General features: G+C 44.5%; 1 protein-coding gene across 2 annotated transcripts in view; it reads left to right on the top strand.

The window, feature by feature from the left end:
- Positions 1–18,915, top strand: part of LRRC45 (leucine rich repeat containing 45) — a 231,711-nt gene that overhangs the window by 118,837 nt on the left and 93,959 nt on the right. For both annotated transcript variants that reach the window (XM_033961545.1, XM_033961547.1), the window contains exon 12: positions 16,884–16,954. In XM_033961545.1, coding sequence (XP_033817436.1) covers positions 16,884–16,954 — 71 coding nt within the window. The remainder of the gene's footprint in view (positions 1–16,883; positions 16,955–18,915) is intronic.

Here is an 18,915-nt window from a genome sequence, read left to right as displayed (position 1 = left end):
TCACCCCATAGAACTATCAAGAAACAAATGATCCATAACAATAAGTTACATAAGAATATATGAACAAATAATCCCTTTCCCAAAATCCCTAATATCCAGCCCAAACCCCTTAAAATAATATTCTGCAAATAAACACGAAGACAAAAATATATTTAGAATCCCAACCAGTGTTATACCAAAAAGAAACACATAACAAAAATCTTTTGTCAAACCTATATTCTTGAATAAATAAATGTCATTAGACCAAACAAATCAAAAATATAAAAAAGAAAAATCTGTGACAAGAAAGCTAATTATTATATAAGTAACACAATATGAGAATATTCATAAAAACTGTATTAGCTTCAAAAGATTGACAACATAGTAAAGATTCCACTACCCCATAAAAGGATAACAGTTACTATTCAAAATCCAGTAAATTATAAACTGTAAGTAATAGCTGTATTTCAAACTCCAATACAGAGATATACATATTCAAAAGAAATTGAAATGTAAAAACAACTCCTGAAAGAAAGAATATTAAATTACATGACATTTATGTAATCATCTGTTCCTCTTGCTTCTGCAAAAACTCTTGCAGCTCTTCTGGCTCCTTGAAATTCATTGTTTTATTCTTAAAAGTCACTCTCATTAACACTGGATAAATCAGCCCATATTTTGCCCCAAGACTTCTTAGCTGTGGTCTCATGTCAAGAAATCTTTTCCTCTTGGCTGCAGTGGCAGGAGCAAAATCCGGCACAAAATGTATGCGAGAGTCCTGAATCTTTAAATTCTTATTTTCTTTAGCCAACCGAACAATATCCAATACTTGCTGATGTTTTAAGAACTTGAATATAATTGGACGAGGACCCCTTTGAGTATCACTCCTCCTGACTGGTATCCTATGAGCTCTTTCAATTTCTATAGGATATTTCGTGTGTAGAGGGAGGATTTTAGGGAGGAGGTTCTCCAGAAAGGAAGTAATATTATTTTTTTCTGCCCCTTCCGGAATCCCTAGTAATCTTAAATTACTCCTCTTCTCCCTATTACTACAATCTTCCAGCATTTGCGTGAGTATATCAATTTTCTTTTGTGCCAGCTTCAGTTTAAATAAATCTATTTCAACTGCCAGCATTCGATCGTTGAGATTTACAATCTTATTCTCAACTAACTCCATTTTCCTGTTGAGAATATTTACTTCCAGCTTTACCTCTTTAATATCTTTGGAGTTTTCTAAAACAATCTCTCTAATGGTTTTAAGCTCCCTCAAGATTTCAACTGTATCTACAGTTTCCTTCTCAGCCTGTTTTTTCAAAGGGGTCGGAGGCTCGGGTTTGGCTCTTTTAGCGCTTGCCGGTGTCACAAAAGCTGAATCAGCCTTAGTATTTTTCCCGGACGCCATAGTTATTAATCAACTCTTCTGTATCCGACAAGAAAAGTCAATTTTTGTAACATATAATCTAGTAAAAGATCTATCGGGACAGAGCTCACCGTTCACCCGACTGCTGTCATGCGCTTCCAAGCCACGCCCCAATATATAGTAATCTTAATTATTTGATAAAATTTCCTACCAATCCTCTCCCCCTATGTATAAATATACTATCAATGGAAAATGATGTCTACTCATTACAATAATTTGCCATTGGCCCCTAGATCTTTATAAAGTTATTATAATTCCCTTTTTGCAAAGCAGTTACTCTTTCCATCTTATAAATGTGACACAATGAATTCCACCAGAAACTCAAACTGTGCGAGGGAAACAGAATTCTTAGAGGCTGTGAGGGACTGCTTTATGGATCAGCTTGTCAAGGAACCAACAAGAGGAAATGCCACTCTTGACCTAATCCTCAACGGAATAGGGGGACCTGCAAAAGAAGTGGAAGTAGTAGGACCACTAGGAAACAGCGATCACAACATGATCCAGTACAAATTAGGAGTAGGTACAGCAAAAGGGAAGAGAACCACAGTGACAACATTCAACTTCAAGAAAGGGAACTATGATGCTATGACAGCAATAGTAAGGAAAAAACTCATAAACAGTTCAAGGAAAACAGAAACTGTAGAGCAAGCATGGTCTCTATTCAAGGGCACAGTGCAAGAAGCACAACATATGTACATCCCCAGATTTAGAAAAGGGTGCAAAAAAAACCGAACAAAAGACCCCGCATGGATAAACAATGAGGTAAAGAAAGAGATAGGAGACAAGAAAAAATCATTATCCCAGGACAAGCAGGCAGCATATTCTTAACGTATGGGTGACGTCACCGACGGAGCCCCGGTACGGACATTTTTACTAGAAAGTTCTAGTTGGCCGCACCGCGCATGCGCGAGTGCCTTCCCGCCCGACGGAGGAGTGCGTGGTCCCCAGTTTCTTCGTTTCCGCGGAGCGAAGAAGACGCATGTGCTTTCAACGGCTGTTGAAAACTCTCTTTTTGCCTTCCCGCTCGCGCTTTTTTGATCCTTTTTTCTAATTTTTTCCTTTATTCTTTATTCTTTTTCTGTTTAAAAAAAAAAAAAAAAAAAACTTCGTGTTTTTTCTTTGTTTTTTCAACCGGCCCCGGCGGGGCCAGTTGTAATCATACAAGCCTCCGGGTTCGATTTCGCGGAGGCCGTGTTTCCCTTCATGCCCCCCCAACCGGGCTTCAAGAAGTGCCAGCGGTGTGCACGCCCGATCTCTCTAACTGACCCACACAATTGGTGCCTCCAGTGTTTGGGTCCAGAGCATCGGGCTGACACCTGCACCCGCTGTGCTACTCTCAAGAAACGCACACTTAAAAACCGGCAAATCCAGCAGAATATCCTTTTCGGCACCGGTTCTGCCATGGATCCGGCCCCGGCGTCGACGGCACCGCCTAAATCGGCACCGACCACATCGACACCGCCTGACCCTTCTTCGGGGTCGATAGCACCAGGTAAGCCGGCTAAGAAGCCTCCCACTTCCCTCGAGCGCCCTCCAGCCACAGCGGCGACACCGGTCCTTCCGGCGTCCCGCCGATCCCGTAAACGCTCCGCTCCGATCTCGGTGAGTGCCTCGTCATCGGCCTCCTCATCGCCGGAGCGTCGAGCAGCACCTGTGGTACCAAAGAAAACTAAAACGGTACCGGTGCCCCCATTGGAGGACCGCATCTCGGCCATCCTCCAGGACAAACTGCAGCAGCTGCTACAGCAGCAACTCCAACAACTCCTTCCGACCCTGCTGGCACCGCTCCTTACGGTACCAGACCGGCCCGAGCCTCGCACCATCCCACCGGTGTCCACCCCCTCGGTACCGATGAACACCTCCATGCCGGTCTTATCTGCCCAGCCTGAGCTTCAGACTTGCTCTGCGGAGGACCCCTCCCGGACCCGGGATAGACTCCGGTCTTCCCGGGACCGTGATCGGCACCATTCCTCCCGGGACAGGGATCGACGCCGGTCTTCATCTCCCGGCACCGTATCCATGCGCTCTGGCAAGTCCCTTTCTAAAACCCGCCATACTGAGCCTGCCATCAGGGACCCAGACTTATGGGAGCAATCCCCACTCGGTACCGAGGAGGATGCCTCTTCTACAGATGAGGAACCCTCTATGGCTGAAACCACTTCCAAGCCTGAGCAGTCCTCCTTCACGAAATTCCTTCGGGAGATGTCAGCGGCTCTGTCAATCCCACTAGAGTCCGACTCTAAAAAGTCCCAGGCTTTTTTAGAGGCCTTGGACTTCGACCAACCTCCCAAGGAATTTCTTAAACTCCCCGTACATGATATCCTACGGGAAACGTTTTATAAAAATTTAGAAAACCCCCTTACTGTTCCAGGTGCCCCCAGAAAACTGGACAGTTTATACCGCGTTATCCCTATTCCGGGCTTTGATAAACCTCAATTGCCCCATGAGAGCCTCCTAGTAGAGTCCACTTTAAAAAAATCCCAGGGCTCCAGTGTTTATGCCTCCACCCCTCCTGGCAGAGAGGGAAAGACAATGGACAAATTTGGAAAGCGCCTGTATCAAAATGCCATGCTGGCCAACAGGGCAAACAACTACACCTTCCACTTCTTTTATATGAAGCACCTGGTCCAACAACTTTCCGCCCTGCAAAAATACGTTCCTGAGCGTAAGGTCCCGCTTTTCCAACAACAGATTTCCAGCCTCCTTCAGCTCAGAAAATTCATGGTGCGCTCGATTTATGATTCCTTCGAACTCACTTCCCGAGCCTCCGCATTGGCTGTGGCCATGCGACGCCTGGCCTGGCTGCGGGTGTCTGACCTTGATATAAACCACCAAGACCGCCTCGCCAACGCGCCCTGCCTTGGTGATGAACTTTTTGGAGAGTCTCTGGATTCCACAACACAAAAACTTTCGGCTCATGAGACCAGATGGGACACGCTCATTAAGCCTAAAAAGAAGACTCCACCTACACGACCTTACAGGCCTCAGTTCTCTTACCAACGCAGATTCTCTGCCAGACCGCTTAATCCTCCTCAGCAACAATCTCGCCGTCCTCGCCAGCAGCAGCACATAAGAACATAAGAAGCGCCATCTCTGGATCAGACCTTCGGTCCATCAAGTCCGGTGATCCGCACACGCGGAGGCCCTGCCAGGTATACACCTGGCTTACCCTATAGCCAACCATATCTCTATATGCCTCTCTCAAGGAGATAGGCATCTAGTTTGCCCTTGAAGCCTAGGACTGTCGATTCTGCAATAATCTCCCCTGGGAGAGTATTCCAGATGTCAACCACTCTCTGTGTGAAGCAGAACTTCCTGATATTAGTCCTGAACTTGCCCCCCCTTAGCTTCATTTTATGTCCTCTTGTCCGTGTCAAATTGGACAATGTAAATAATCTTCTCTGCTCTATTTTGTCGATTCCTTTCAGTATTTTGAAGGTCTCGATCATATCCCCACGCAGTCTCCTTTTCTCAAGGGAGAACAATCCCAGTGTTTTAAGTCGATCCTCATATTCCAGTTTCTCCATACCCTTCACTAGTTTAGTTGCTCGCCTCTGCACCCTCTCCAGCAGTTTTATATCCTTCTTTAGGTAGGGAGACCAATGTTGGACGCAGTATTCCAAGTGGGGTCTGACCATTGCCCTATAAAGCGGCATTATAACTTTCTCCGATCTACTCGAGATTCCTTTCTTTATCATGCCCAACATTCTATTTGCCTTATTTGCCGCTGCCGCACATTGTGCCGACGGCTTCAGGGTCCTATCTATCAGTACACCCAGATCCCTTTCTTGTTCACTTTTTCCCAGAGTTGCACCTGACATTCTGTACTCGTATTCCTTATTTTTACTGCCTAAATGCATTACCTTGCATTTCTCCACATTGAACTTCATCTGCCATTTCTCCGCCCAGTTTTCTAACCGACACAAATCGCTCTGGAGTTCCTCACTGTCCTCCTGCGATCTGATTGCCCGGCAGAGTTTTGTGTCGTCTGCAAACTTGATGATCTCACTGGATGTTCCGTTTTCCAGGTCATTGATATAAATATTAAAAAGGATCGGCCCAAGTACCGAGCCCTGGGGTACACCACTAGTCACTTTCTCCCAGTCGGAGAACTTCCCATTTATGCCCACTCTCTGCTTCCTATTTTCCAGCCATTTGCCTATCCATCTTTGTATATCTCCCTCTATGCCATGGCTTTGTAGTTTCCTGAGAAGTCTTTCATGTGGAACTTTGTCAAATGCTTTCTGGAAGTCCAAGTATATTATGTCCACCGGCTTTCCACTATCAATTTGCTTGTTCACAGTCTCAAAGAATTGGAGTAAATTCGTCAAACACGATTTCCCTTTCCTGAATCCATGTTGACTGGGTTTCATCAAGTCGTGTGTGTCCAAGTGCTGAACTATGCTATCCTTGATCAGTGATTCAATCATCTTGCCGGGGACAGACGTAAGACTCACAGGTCTATAGTTGCCCGGTTCTCCTCTCGATCCTTTTTTGAAGATTGGCGTGATGTTCGCTTTCCTCCAGTCGTCTGGTATCTGACCTGTTCTGATTGACAGGTTTGCAAGTTTTTGCAATAACTCTCCGATTTCAACCTTCAATTCCTTCAAGACTCTCGGGTGAATTTCATCCGGTCCAGGGGATTTGTCACTTTTAAGTTTGTCGATCTGGTAGTATATCTGATCTAAGTTCACTTCAACTGTGGTGAGGCTGTCCTCTATTTCTCCTGTAAACAGTTTCTCTCCTTCAGGTATTGTTGAGGTGTCCTCCTTCGTAAAGACGGACGCAAAGAAGGAATTTAGTTTGTCTGCGATTTGTTTATCTTCCTTGATGTACCCTTTTCTTCCCTTGTCGTCCAGGGGTCCCACTGCCTCTTTTGCAGGTTTTTTCCCTTTCACGTATCTAAAGAAGGGCTTGAAGTTTTTAGCCTCCCGGGCTATTTTTTCCTCATAGTCCTGTTTTGCATCCCTCACCGCCTTGTGACATTTCTTCTGTTTATCTTTATGTTTGTTCCAGGCTTCGGTTGTCTTCGTGCATTTCCATTTTTTGAAAGAGTCCTTCTTTTCTTTTATGGCTTCCTTCACCTGTATGGTAAGCCATGCCGGTTCTCCTTTGCCTTTAGTTCTCCGATCTTTGGAAATCCTCGGAATGTAGAGATCTTGTGCTTCTGCAATAGTATTTTTCAATAGGCACCATGCCTGATCTACTGTTTCAAGTTTGTCCACCATCTTCTCGAGTCGTTTTGTTACCATGGCTCTCATGCAATCGTATTTACCCTTTTTAAAGTTTAAGGTGGTGGTTAAGGTTTTGGTATGTTTCCCTTTCCCGATGTCAAGTTTAAAGTTGATTACATTGTGATCACTCGTTCCCAGTGGAACCATGACTTCTACTTCTGTTATCGGTCCGGTGAGACCATTTAGGACCAAGTCCAAGGTGGTGTCTCCTCTTGTCGGCTCTTTTACCATTTGCTCCACGCTCAGGCTCGCCCTCAATCTCACCAGCCAACCAAGCCTCTGCCTCAATCTAAACCTCCTCGGCCCTTTTGACTCCGTTCTCCAGGGCATAGCCAGTCTCCACCCGTCAAAGCCTCTCCCTCAGCCTATCGGAGGCCGCCTCACCATCTTTCTCCAACGCTGGGAGGTCATCACATCAGACCTGTGGGTACTCAACATCATCCGTCACGGATACTCACTAAGGTTCCAGACTCTTCCCTTGGACAATCCTCCCGTAGAGTCTGCTTTTCACTCCTCCCAAACTTCACTCCTCCTCAGGGAGGTCCAATCCCTCCTCCTCCTCAATGCCATCGAAGAAGTTCCACCAGACCAAAGAGGTCAGGGATTTTACTCCCGCTACTTCCTGGTACCCAAGAAAACGGGAGACCTTCGTCCCATCCTTGACCTCAGGAACCTCAACAAGTGTTTGATCAAGGAAAAGTTCAGAATGCTCTCCCTTGCCACGCTTTACCCTCTTCTATCTCAACACGACTGGCTATGTTCCCTAGATCTCAAGGAGGCCTACACACACATTCCAATCCATCAGGCTTCGCGTCGCTACCTCCGATTCCAGATACAGAATCACCACTATCAGTACAAAGTGCTACCCTTTGGTCTCGCATCATCGCCCAGGGTGTTCACCAAGTGCCTCATTGTGGTAGCGGCCTTTCTCAGGTCTCACAACCTACAGGTGTTCCCCTACTTGGACGATTGGTTGGTGAAAGCAACTACATCTCCACTTGTGCTGCAAGCCACTCACCAAACCATCTCTTTCCTCCATCTCTTGGGGTTCGAGATCAATTACCCCAAGTCGCATCTGCTTCCCACACAGCGCCTTCAGTTCATCGGAGCAGTTCTCGACACCACTCTGATGAGGGCGTTCCTTCCCTCCGACCGGCACCGAACCCTGCTCCACCTCTGTCGGCAGGTGCTCCTTCATCAATTCATCCCTGCTCGACAGATGATGGTCCTTCTGGGCCACATGGCCTCGACAGTCCATGTGATTCCTCTGGCGCGACTCCACCTCAGGACACCTCAATGGACCCTTGCCAACCAATGGTCACAGACCACGGATCCTCTTTCTCATCCCATCTCTGTGACATCGTCTCTTCAGCAATCTCTTCAATGGTGGTTGAACTCCTCAAATCTTTCCAGGGGTCTTCTTTTTCATCTACCCCCTCACTCCATGATCATAACCACAGATGCCTCCCCCTATGCTTGGGGAGCTCACATAGGAGATCTTCGCACCCAGGGACTCTGGACACCTCAGGAGCGTCAACATCACATCAATTTCCTGGAGCTCAGAGCCATGTTTTATGCTCTCAAGGCCTTCCAACACCTTCTCGACCCCCAGGTTCTTCTCCTGTGCACAGACAACCAAGTCGCCATGTATTACATAAACAAACAAGGCGGCACCGGATCTCGCCTCCTTTGTCAGGAGGCCCTCCGCATCTGGACCTGGGCCACGGCCCGCAATCTCTTCCTCAAGGCTGTCTATGTCCAGGGCGAACAGAACTTCCTGGCCGACCATCTCAGCCGCATCCTTCAACCTCACGAGTGGACTCTGGACCCTCCCACACTCCACTCCATCTTTACTCGCTGGGGCACTCCGCAGGTGGACCTGTTTGCAGCTCCTCACAACCATCAGCTGCCCCAGTTCTGTTCCAGACTCTTCTCTCCGCATCGTCTGGCCCCGGATGCATTCCTCCTCGACTGGACGGATCGGTTCCTCTATGCCTTTCCTCCACTGCCTCTCATGTTGCGGACCTTGTTCAAACTCCGCAAAGACAGGGCCACCATGATTCTCATCGCTCCTCGGTGGACCCGACAGCACTGGTTCTCCCTCCTGCTTCAGCTCAGTTCCAGGGAGCCCATTCCTCTTCCTGTGTTTCCTACTCTACTTACACAGCAGCATCAGTCTCTACTACATCCCAATCTGTCTTCCCTCCACCTGACAGCTTGGTTTCTCTCGGGCTGACCTCTCCAGAGACTCTGTCTCAGCCTGTCCGTCACATTTTGGATGCCTCCAGGAAGCCTGCCACTCTCCAATGTTACCATCAGAAGTGGACCCGGTTCTCCTCTTGGTGTCTCCTGCACCATCACAATCCCACCTCTTTAGCGGTGGAAACTGTTCTGGACTATTTGCTCTCTCTGTCCGATGCTGGCCTCAAGTCTACCTCAATCAGAGTCCACCTCAGTGCCATCACCGCGTTTCATGAGCCTATCCTCGGAAAACCTCTCACGGCTCATCCTCTGGTTTCCCGGTTCATGAGAGGCCTCTTCAATGTCAAACCACCTCTGAAGCCTCCTCCTGTCGTCTGGGACCTGAATGTGGTTTTATCAGCCCTCATGAAACCTCCTTTTGAGCCTCTGGCTACCACTTCGCTCAAATTTCTAACATGGAAGGTGCTTTTCCTCATAGCCATCACCTCTGCCAGGAGGGTCAGTGAGCTGCATGCACTGGTCGCCGATCCACCGTTCACTGTTTTTCACCATGACAAGGTGGTTCTGCGTACCCATCCTAAATTCCTCCCTAAAGTGGTTTCAGCCTTCCACCTCAACCAGTCCATTGTGCTACCGGTCTTTTTCCCAAAACCCCACTCACATCCTGGGGAACAGGCGTTGCACACGCTGGATTGTAAGCGTGCCCTTGCATACTATCTTGACCGTACTAGGGCTCACCGCTCTTCCCCTCAGCTCTTTCTGACCTTCGATCCTAACCGTCTGGGTCGTCCTGTCTCTAAACAGACGCTGTCCAATTGGCTTGCTGCCTGTATTGCATTCTGTTATGCTCGGGCCGGCCTCTCACTGGAAGGTACTGTCACGGCCCACAGGGTCAGAGCTATGGCTGCTTCTGTGGCTTTCCTCCGTTCCACACCTATAGAGGAAATCTGCAAGGCGGCCACTTGGTCCTCAGTTCACACGTTCACTACTCACTACTGTCTGGATGCCTTCTCCAGACGGGATGGACACTTCGGCCAATCTGTATTGCAAAATTTATTTTCCTAATGGCCAACCGTCCCTCCTCCCTCTCTGTCACATTAGAGATCACCCATACGTTAAGAATATGCTGCCTGCTTGTCCTGGGATAAAGCACAGTTACTTACCGTAACAGGTGTTATCCAGGGACAGCAGGCAGATATTCTTACGACCCTCCCACCTCCCCGGGTTGGCTTCTTAGCTGGCTTACCTTAACTGGGGACCACGCACTCCTCCATCGGGCGGGAAGGCACTCGCGCATGCGCGGTGCGGCCAACTAGAACTTTCTAGTAAAAATGTCCGTACCGGGGCTCCGTCGGTGACGTCACCCATACGTTAAGAATATCTGCCTGCTGTCCCTGGATAACACCTGTTACGGTAAGTAACTGTGCTTTCCGGAAATGAAAAAAGGACCAAACTGGGGAAAACTGGAATGAACACAGGAAACGCCAAAGAGAATGTCATCAAGTGGTTAGGAGAGCGAAAAGAGAATACGAAGAGAGGCTGGCCAGGGAGGCAAAAAACTTCAAATCATTCTTCAGATATGTTAAGGGGAAGAAACTGGCGAGGGAGGAAGTAGCACCGTTGGATGATGGAGACAAAAAGGGAGTGATACAGGAGCAAAAAGAGGTAGCCGACAGGTTAAACAAATTCTTCTCGTCAGTCTTCACAAGTGAGGACACATCCAGTGTACCAGAACCCGACGTGATCTTCCATGGTGATCAAGAAGAAAAACTGTCAACAATAGAGGTGAGCCATGAGGATGTCCTCCAACAGATAGATACATAGAAACATAGAAAAAGACGGCAGATAAGGGCTGCGGCCCATCTAGTCTGCCCACCCCAGTGACCCTCCCCTATTTAACTCTGTGCAGAGATCCCACTTGACGATCCCATTTCTTCTTAAAATCAGGCACGCTGCTTGCTTCGATCACCTGAAGTGGAAGTCTATTCCAGCGATCAACCACTCTTTTGGTGAAAAAGTATTTCCTGGTGTCGCCGTGTAACTTCCCCCCCTGATTTTCCATGAATGTCCTCTTGTCGCCGTCAGACCTTTGAAAAAAAAGAAATCCTCTTCTACCTCGATACGGCCCGTGAGGTACTTGATTGAAAAGCGACAAATCACCAGGCCCGGACGGAATCCATCATAGAGTACTAAAAGAACTAAGAAATGAGAAGCGGGAATACTCCAACGAGTTTGCAACCTATCCTTGAAAACTGGAAAGATTCTGGAGGACTGGAAGATAGCAAATGTTACACCTATCTTTAAAAAGGGGTCAAGAGGAGACCCGGGATACTATAGGCCGGTAAGTTTGACATCGGTTCCAGGCAAGATGGTAGAAGCACTGATAAAGGACAGCATCTGTGAGCACATAGAAAAAAATGGGCTGATGAAAGCGAGCCAACATGGCTTCTGCAAGGGAAGATCGTGCCAAACAAACTTACTGCACTTCTTTGAGGGAGTGAACAGCCAGTTGGACAAAGGGGAACCCGTAGACATCATTTACCTTGACTTCCAAAAGGCCTTTGACAAGGTACCCCTTGAGCGGCTACTTAGGAAGCTGTGGAACCACGGGGTGGAAGGGAACGTACACATGGGTCAAACACTGGTTGGCAGGCAGAAGACAGAGGGTTGGAGTGAAGGGTCACTACTCGGGCTGGAGGAAGGTCACGAGCGGAGTTCCGCAGGGGTCTGTACTTAGACCGCTGCTGTTCAATGTATTTATTAATGACCTGGAAACGGGGACGAAATGTGAAGTTATAAAATTTGCGGATGACACTAAACTCTGTAGAAGGGTTAGAACTACGGAAGAGTGTGAAGACCTACAAAGGGACCTAAACAAACTGGAGGAGTGGGCGAATAAATGGCAGATGAACTTCAATGTAGGGAAATGCAAGGTCATGCATATAGGGAGAAAGAACCCGATGTTCAGCTACCAAAAGGGGTGATTAGTAATTGAGTGAAGTAACCTTGAAAGAGATTTGGGTGTACTGGTGGATACAACAATGAAGTCAACGGCACAATGCGCAGCAGCCGCGAAGAAGGCAAACAGAATGTTGGGTATTATTTAGAAGGGTATTACGACCAGAACAAAAGAAGTCATCCTGCTATTGTATCGGGCAATGGTGCGCCCGCACCTGGAGTACTGTGTTCAGTATTGGTCACCGTACCTTAAGAAGGATATGGCAATACTTGAGAGGGTCCAGAGGAGAGTGACACGAATGATTAAGGGCATGGAAAACCTTTCATACACTGAAAGATTGGAGAGGCTGGGGCTCTTCTCCATGGAAAAGCGGAGATTCAGAGGAGACATGATAGAGACCTACAAGATCATGAAGGGCATAGAGAAAGTAGAGAGGGATAGATTCTTCAAACTTTCAAAACATATAAGAACAAGAGGACATTCGGAAAAATTGGAAGGGAATAGATTCAAAACAAATGCTAGGAAGTTTTTCTTTACCCAGCGTGTGGTGGACACCTGGAATGCACTTCCAGAGGACATAATAGGACAGAGTACAGTACTGGAGTTCAAGAAATGATTGTACAATTTCCTGCTGAAGAAAGGGATAGAGGGGTATAGATAGGGGGCTACTCCGCAGGTCGCCACGTGAGCGGACTGCTGGGCATGATGGACCTCGGGTCTGACCCAGTGGAGGCATTGCTTATGTTCTTTTGAATAACTAAGATTAGTATAATTTTTCCAATTATTGGTAATATGTTGCATGGCAACTCCTGTCATAATCAATAAAAGTTTGTTATTATTACATTACATTTCAGATTTCTATTCCGCCATTACCTTTCGGTTCAAAGCGGATTACAAAAAGAGTTATGGAAGAAGGGTTACAAAGTTAGATCAGAGATCGTTTCCAAGAGAGGGATAAGAAGGATCAGGGGTTGGGGAGGGGATGGTAAGAAGGAGTATTCATGGTATTAAGCTTTATTAAGGGATTTCTTGAAGAATATAGTTTTTACTTCCTTTCTGAACATCTTGTAGTCTGGGTTTATTATCAATAGGTTGGAGATTTGGTTATCTATTTTTGCTGCTTGAGTGGCTAGTAGGCCATCGTATAGTTTTTTCCGTTTTACTTCTTTGATTGGGGGGTAAGTGAATGGGGTTTGTGTTTTTCTATGCCTGGTAGAGGTAGTTTGGATGAGGCGGTCGTTTAGGTAGATTGGGCTGTCTCCATTTATAGTTTTAAATAGTATAAAGTAGAATTTAAATTGTATTCTTTCCTGGATTGGAAGCCAATGTGAGTTGATAAATGCCTCAGTAATGTGGTCATGTTTCTTCAATGTGTAGACGAGTCTCAGAGCTGTATTCTGAATTGTCTGTAATTGTTTAATCATTATGGCAGGGGAGGTAGAGGATGTTGCAGTAGTCTAGGATACTTAGGATTAGAGATTGTACTAGGAGCTGAAATTGTGTTTTTTCGAAGAATTTTCGGACTTGTCTAAGGTTTCTCTGCGAAAGATTTCTGTATTGTTTTGTTTATTTGTGGTTGCATGGTGCAAATGAAATTTGCATGGTGCAAATGAAATTTGCATGATGAAATTTGACTTTTTGTTCTCATAGACATACCAAATAGAATAGTATCATATGACAATGCTACATGGTTTTCTAATAGACAATTTATTTGAGACCAAATTGATTTCCAAAAGGTCATAATACAGGGACAGCAAAAAATTAAGTGATCCAATGTCCCCGCTTCCAGATTACAATGCCAGCATCTATTATTCACAACACTTTTCTGACAGCAGTCTACATTCAAGGAGAGAAAAGCTTTCAGGCGGACAAATTGAGTCGTCTTCTACAATCTCATGAATGGATACTCAATTCGTCGCCTCTCCATCACATTTTTTCTCAGTGGGGAACCCCTCAAATAGATCTATTTGCGTCTCCCCATAACAACAAACTGCCTCAGTTTTGTTCCAGGATCTACGCTCCTCACCACCTGGAGGCAGCTGCTTTTCTTCTGGAATGGACGAACAAATTCCTGCATGCGTTTCCTCCATTCCCTCTAGTTCTAAGACACTCGTCAAATTCAAACACAAACATTCCACCATGATTCTGATAGCTCCTCGGTTGCCCAGAGAACCTTGGTTCTTCCTTCTCCTTCAACTCAGCAGCAGTGAGCCACTACTTCTACCAGTTTTTACGTCTCTGTTTACGCAGAGTCAGGGTTCTCTACTTCATCCCAACCTGCAGTCTCTGCACCTGACAGCTTGGTACCTTTCAATGTAACTGCCAATTTCCAGTTCTCTCAATCTGTCAAGGACATACTAGAGGCTTCCAGGAAGCCTACTACTAGACAATGTTACAACCAGAAATGGACTAGGTTTTCAGCTTGGTATACCCTTCATCATAAGGAGCCTCAATCTACCACCTTGTCTTCAGTTCTGGATTACTTGTTGCATTTATCTCAATCAGGTCTCAAATCGACATCTTTTAGAGTCCATCTCAGTGCAATTGCTGCTTTCCATCAGCCCTTGGATGGGAAATCTTTATCTGCTCATCCTGTGGTTTCCAGATTTATGAAAGTACTTCTCAATGTCAAGCCACCTCTCAAACCGCCTCCCATGGTTTGGGATCTCAATGTTTTTTTCAGTTGATGAAGCCTTCTTTTGAACCAATGGATTCGGCTCATCTTAAATATCTCACTTGGAAAGTGGTTTTTCTCATTGCTCTTACATCTGCTCTCAGAGTCAGTGAGCTACGAGCTTTAGTAGCGGACCCACCTTTCACAGTATTTCATCACGGCAAGGTGGTCTTCCGTACTCATCCTAAATTCTTACCAAAAGTAGTTTCAGAATTTCATCTCAATCAGTCCATTGTACTTGCAGTGTTTTTTCCAAAGCCTCATTCTCATCTTGGAGAAACAGCTCTTCATACTCTGGACTGCAAGCGTGCTATGGTCTTCTACTTACAAAGGACTAAGCCACAAAGATCTTCTCAAATTTTTGTCTCCTTCGATCCAAATAAGTTGGGACATCCAGTTTCCAAGAGAACCATCTCCAACTGGTTAGCTGCTTGCATCTCTTTCTGCTATGCTCAGGCTGGACTGCATCTAGACTGTCGAGTCACAGCCCATAAAGTTAGAGCCATGGCGGCATCTGTAGCTTTCCTTAGATCTACTCCTATTGAGGAAATCTGCAAAGCTACCACTTGGTCCTCGGTTCATACTTTCTCCTCTCATTATTGTCTGGATTCTTTTTCGAGACGGGATGGCCACTTTGGCCAGGCAGTATTACAAAATTTATTCTCCTGAATTGCCAATACTCCCACCATCCCATTCTGGTTAGCTTGGAGGTCACCCATATGTTGAGAATATCTGCCTGCTGTCCCTGGATAACATCTGTTATGGTAAGTAACAGTGCTTTATATACAACAGATATAAATTCTCAAAACTGACACATTTCAATCACTATATTGAAAAATAAAATATAATGGAAAGAGCAATTGCTTTGCAGAACGGAAACTATGATAATTTTATGAAGATCTGGGGGCCATTAGAAAGTTATTGTAATGAGTGAACATCATTTTCCTTTGTTTGGGGTGGCTTTAGGGAAAAATAGTTTATCTATTTTAATTTGATATGTTTCTATTTGAAATATGTTTATTTATAGAGGTTGAGGGTGGAGGTGGGATGGGTGGTAAATTATTTATTTATTTTATGTTTATATGAGTAAGATTTTCAAGTGTAATATGTTTGTTATGTACTGTTATAATTTTGTACACTTGTTGATAGATTTAAAATGAATAAAGAATTAAAAAAAGAAAAAGAAAATCATTTTACCTACCGGCAATCTTCTGTAGGCTGCTGTAATTAGCTTTAAAGGCAAGACCGGGAGGCCATGGGGGAAGCCAGAAGACACTAGAGAGAAGGGGGAAACATGCAGGTCTTCGGCGAATCGGGCAGTGCTGGCGCTGTACCGCTTAGGGAAGTCAGCTGGCAGGTGCCTCTCTTCCTCCTCAGTGTGCCGCAGCACACTTGGAATCTCAGGAGGAACACAGTTTGAGATACATTGCTCTAAAATAATGGGACATCAGAAAGTCTTCCCCAATACAGATGACTGGCCATTTTATTGACATCATTAGTTAATTCCTTATTAAACATACATAGTTGGTACATCTTCCCATCACAATCCATTTACAAATTGACGTCACATGGTTTCTTAATTTTACTTTGCTAGCAATTTCCTTAGCAACAGTAACTTAACTCATCACATGCTTTTGGTTTACTGAGGTCACGCTGACCCTGCAGACATGTTCTGTTCTATTGCAAATATCTCGTTCACAGAAACAATCACATGATCTTCTATAACTCCAACTCATCAATATTTGCCCTAACCATGTAAGTGGAAGAAAACTGTTCTTATAAACAGATGTATTTTTCTCTCTAAACCAGTGGTTCCCAACCCTGTCCTGGGGGACCACCAGCCATTCGGGTTTTCAAGATATCCCTAATGAATATGCATGAGAATGATTTGCATATAATGGCAGTGACAGGTATGCAAATCTCTCTCATGCATATTCATTAGGAATATCTTGAAAACTTGACTGGCTGGTGGTCCCCCAGGACAGGATTGGGAACCAGTGGTCTAAACAACTATTGGAAGAAAAATATGTTTATATAAACAAATGTGTTAGTGTGACTTTAAGCTCACTTTCATGGAACCATTGTTATGGTCCCAGCGTCTTGTTCCAGACATTAAACCAATATATTTTGTTCTGTGAAGGAAAAATATGTACTCTGCATGCTATGCTGTGTCACAGGTTATTGAAGGATTTCTATTATTCAGCTACATTTTCATACATTAATCTTTAAGTTTTAACTAAAAGTGTATCTAATAAATATTGGTTTTGCCCCCCCCTTTATATTCTGCATAATACAATTCTCCTCATCACTCTATCTTTGTTTGGCTCTTTGACATATGCTCTGTCTGTCACTTGCTCTGTCTGTAAAGATTCACCGTCTCTGTCATTGAGCTTCTCATTTTTTTTAACCTGCCAGAGCGCCTTGAAAGTGAGAAAAAGAGATTTCATCAAGCACTCGAAGATGCTGAAGTGCTACGGCACAGAGAGGTGAGTAGTCTTTCTAGATTACAATTGATCCAGAACACTGCTGCCAGATTGATTTTCAGGAAATGTAAGTTTGATCATGTGACACCATTACTTTACAATCTGCATTGGCTTCCCGTATATTTTAGAGTCCAGTTCAAATGTGCCTGTGTCATTTTCAAAATTCTCTTTGGCGTCTTCTCTCCGTTAGTTCCTCTATCTTGGAGTCTTAATAGATTCTCTTTTGCAAGGGGCAATCAACAATTTAAGCTATCTTGTTCTTCTAGTAAAGGTATTAAAAGAACCAAAGTTTTTGGTCAATCTCTGTCCTTCAAGTTCACCCAACTTTGGAATGATCTTTCACTTTTTTTGTGAAGTTTTAGTTCTCTTTCATCCTTTCGCAAGTCTCTGAAAACCACCTTGTTCACCAAACACTTTGGTAATTAATTCCTCTCCCACTTCTGCTATGTTACTATGTACTTAATTTAATTACTGTTTTATATTTTCATTACCTTATCTAACTACTGTAAACAGAGTTGAGCATTCTTGGATTGAGGACTGGTATACAAAACTAAGCATTAGAATAGATTAGATTAGTAAGGAATATGAAACTGGAGTTTCCAAGAGAGACATTTGAGAATTCTCACCACTTTGGTCCTGATTAACTGAGACTCGCACTTGGCTAATAAAAATAATTTCCAGTTAAAGGGAAAAATTTTATCATTGCTCACTTTTTTGTTAACATCCATCAACACTACTGTCTTTTCTGACTTTCACATTTGACTACCTCTGACGTGTTGTGTTTTTTGTTTTTTTTTTAATTATCAATTTTCAAATAAACAATCAAGTATATACTTGTACAGAAAGGAGAGGCATTAAAGAAAAATACACATTCCAAGTAAATATTAATTATAATCAAGGCAAAAATAATCATAATCTCCTCCTCAAGTCCTCAATTCATGGATCCAAGATGTAAAGCAGTGAGGCAGTAAGAAAATCATAGTAATATAAAGAAAAAGGAAAAACAGGGATACTGATAGCTGAGGAAGTGACCAAATCAAACAATGAGCACTCATATTGTTGTTGTTATCCCAGCTTTCAGGTGTGCAGCTGACAGAAAGGTTGTCAGTTGTATAGGATCAAAGAAAACATATTTTTGCTTTTGATATAATATCACACATTTGCATGGGTGTCTTAAAAAGAAGGAGGCTCCAAGAGCAATAACTCCCGGCTTCAAAATCAAAAATTCACGACGACGCTTCTGGGTGTCTTGTGCCAGATCCAGAAATGCAGAGTAATGCATTTGGGGATTAATAATCGGAAGGAATCGTATATGCTGGGCGGTGAGAAACTGATATGCATGGACGGGGAGAGGGACCTTGGGGTGATAGTGTCCGAAGATCTAAAGTTTCAAGTTTTAAGTTTTATTTTAACTTATTGAATCGCCTATTTATTTTACTAAGCGATTTACATAATAAACCCCCCCCCCCCCACATATACCAGTATTCACAATAAGTTTCAAAGATTTGACAAATTGACATAAAAACTAACAGTTACATAAGGAATGGAGGGCAGAACTACAATATTATTTATTAGAAAAGAAGACATGAATGGTAAGAACAATAGGAAAGGGAAATAAATAAAAAAGAAGATAATCATTTGATGTGATTATAGATTGAAAGCATCTTTAAAAAGAAAGCTCTTCAGAGAGCGTTTAAAATGATTCAAGTCATTATCCCAGGACAAGCAGGCAGCATATTCTTGACTGATGGGTGATGGCACCGACGGAGCCCCGGTACGGACAATTTTAGAGTGATTGCACTCTTAAGAACTTAGAAAGTTCTAGCTAGACCGCACCGCGCGTGCGCGAGTGCCTTCCCGCCAGACGAAGGCGCGCGGTCCCCAGTTTCTTAGTTTCCGCGGAGCTAAGAAGATGCGTGTTTTCCAACGGCTGTTGGATAATCTCTTTTTTGCCTTCCCGCTCG

The sequence above is a fragment of the Geotrypetes seraphini genome, chromosome 10, assembly GCF_902459505.1.
Source record: "Geotrypetes seraphini chromosome 10, aGeoSer1.1, whole genome shotgun sequence".
Lineage (NCBI taxonomy): Eukaryota > Metazoa > Chordata > Amphibia > Gymnophiona > Dermophiidae > Geotrypetes > Geotrypetes seraphini.
The sequence above is the reverse complement of the archived record's forward strand: the minus strand, read 5'-3'. Positions and strand labels throughout refer to the sequence as shown.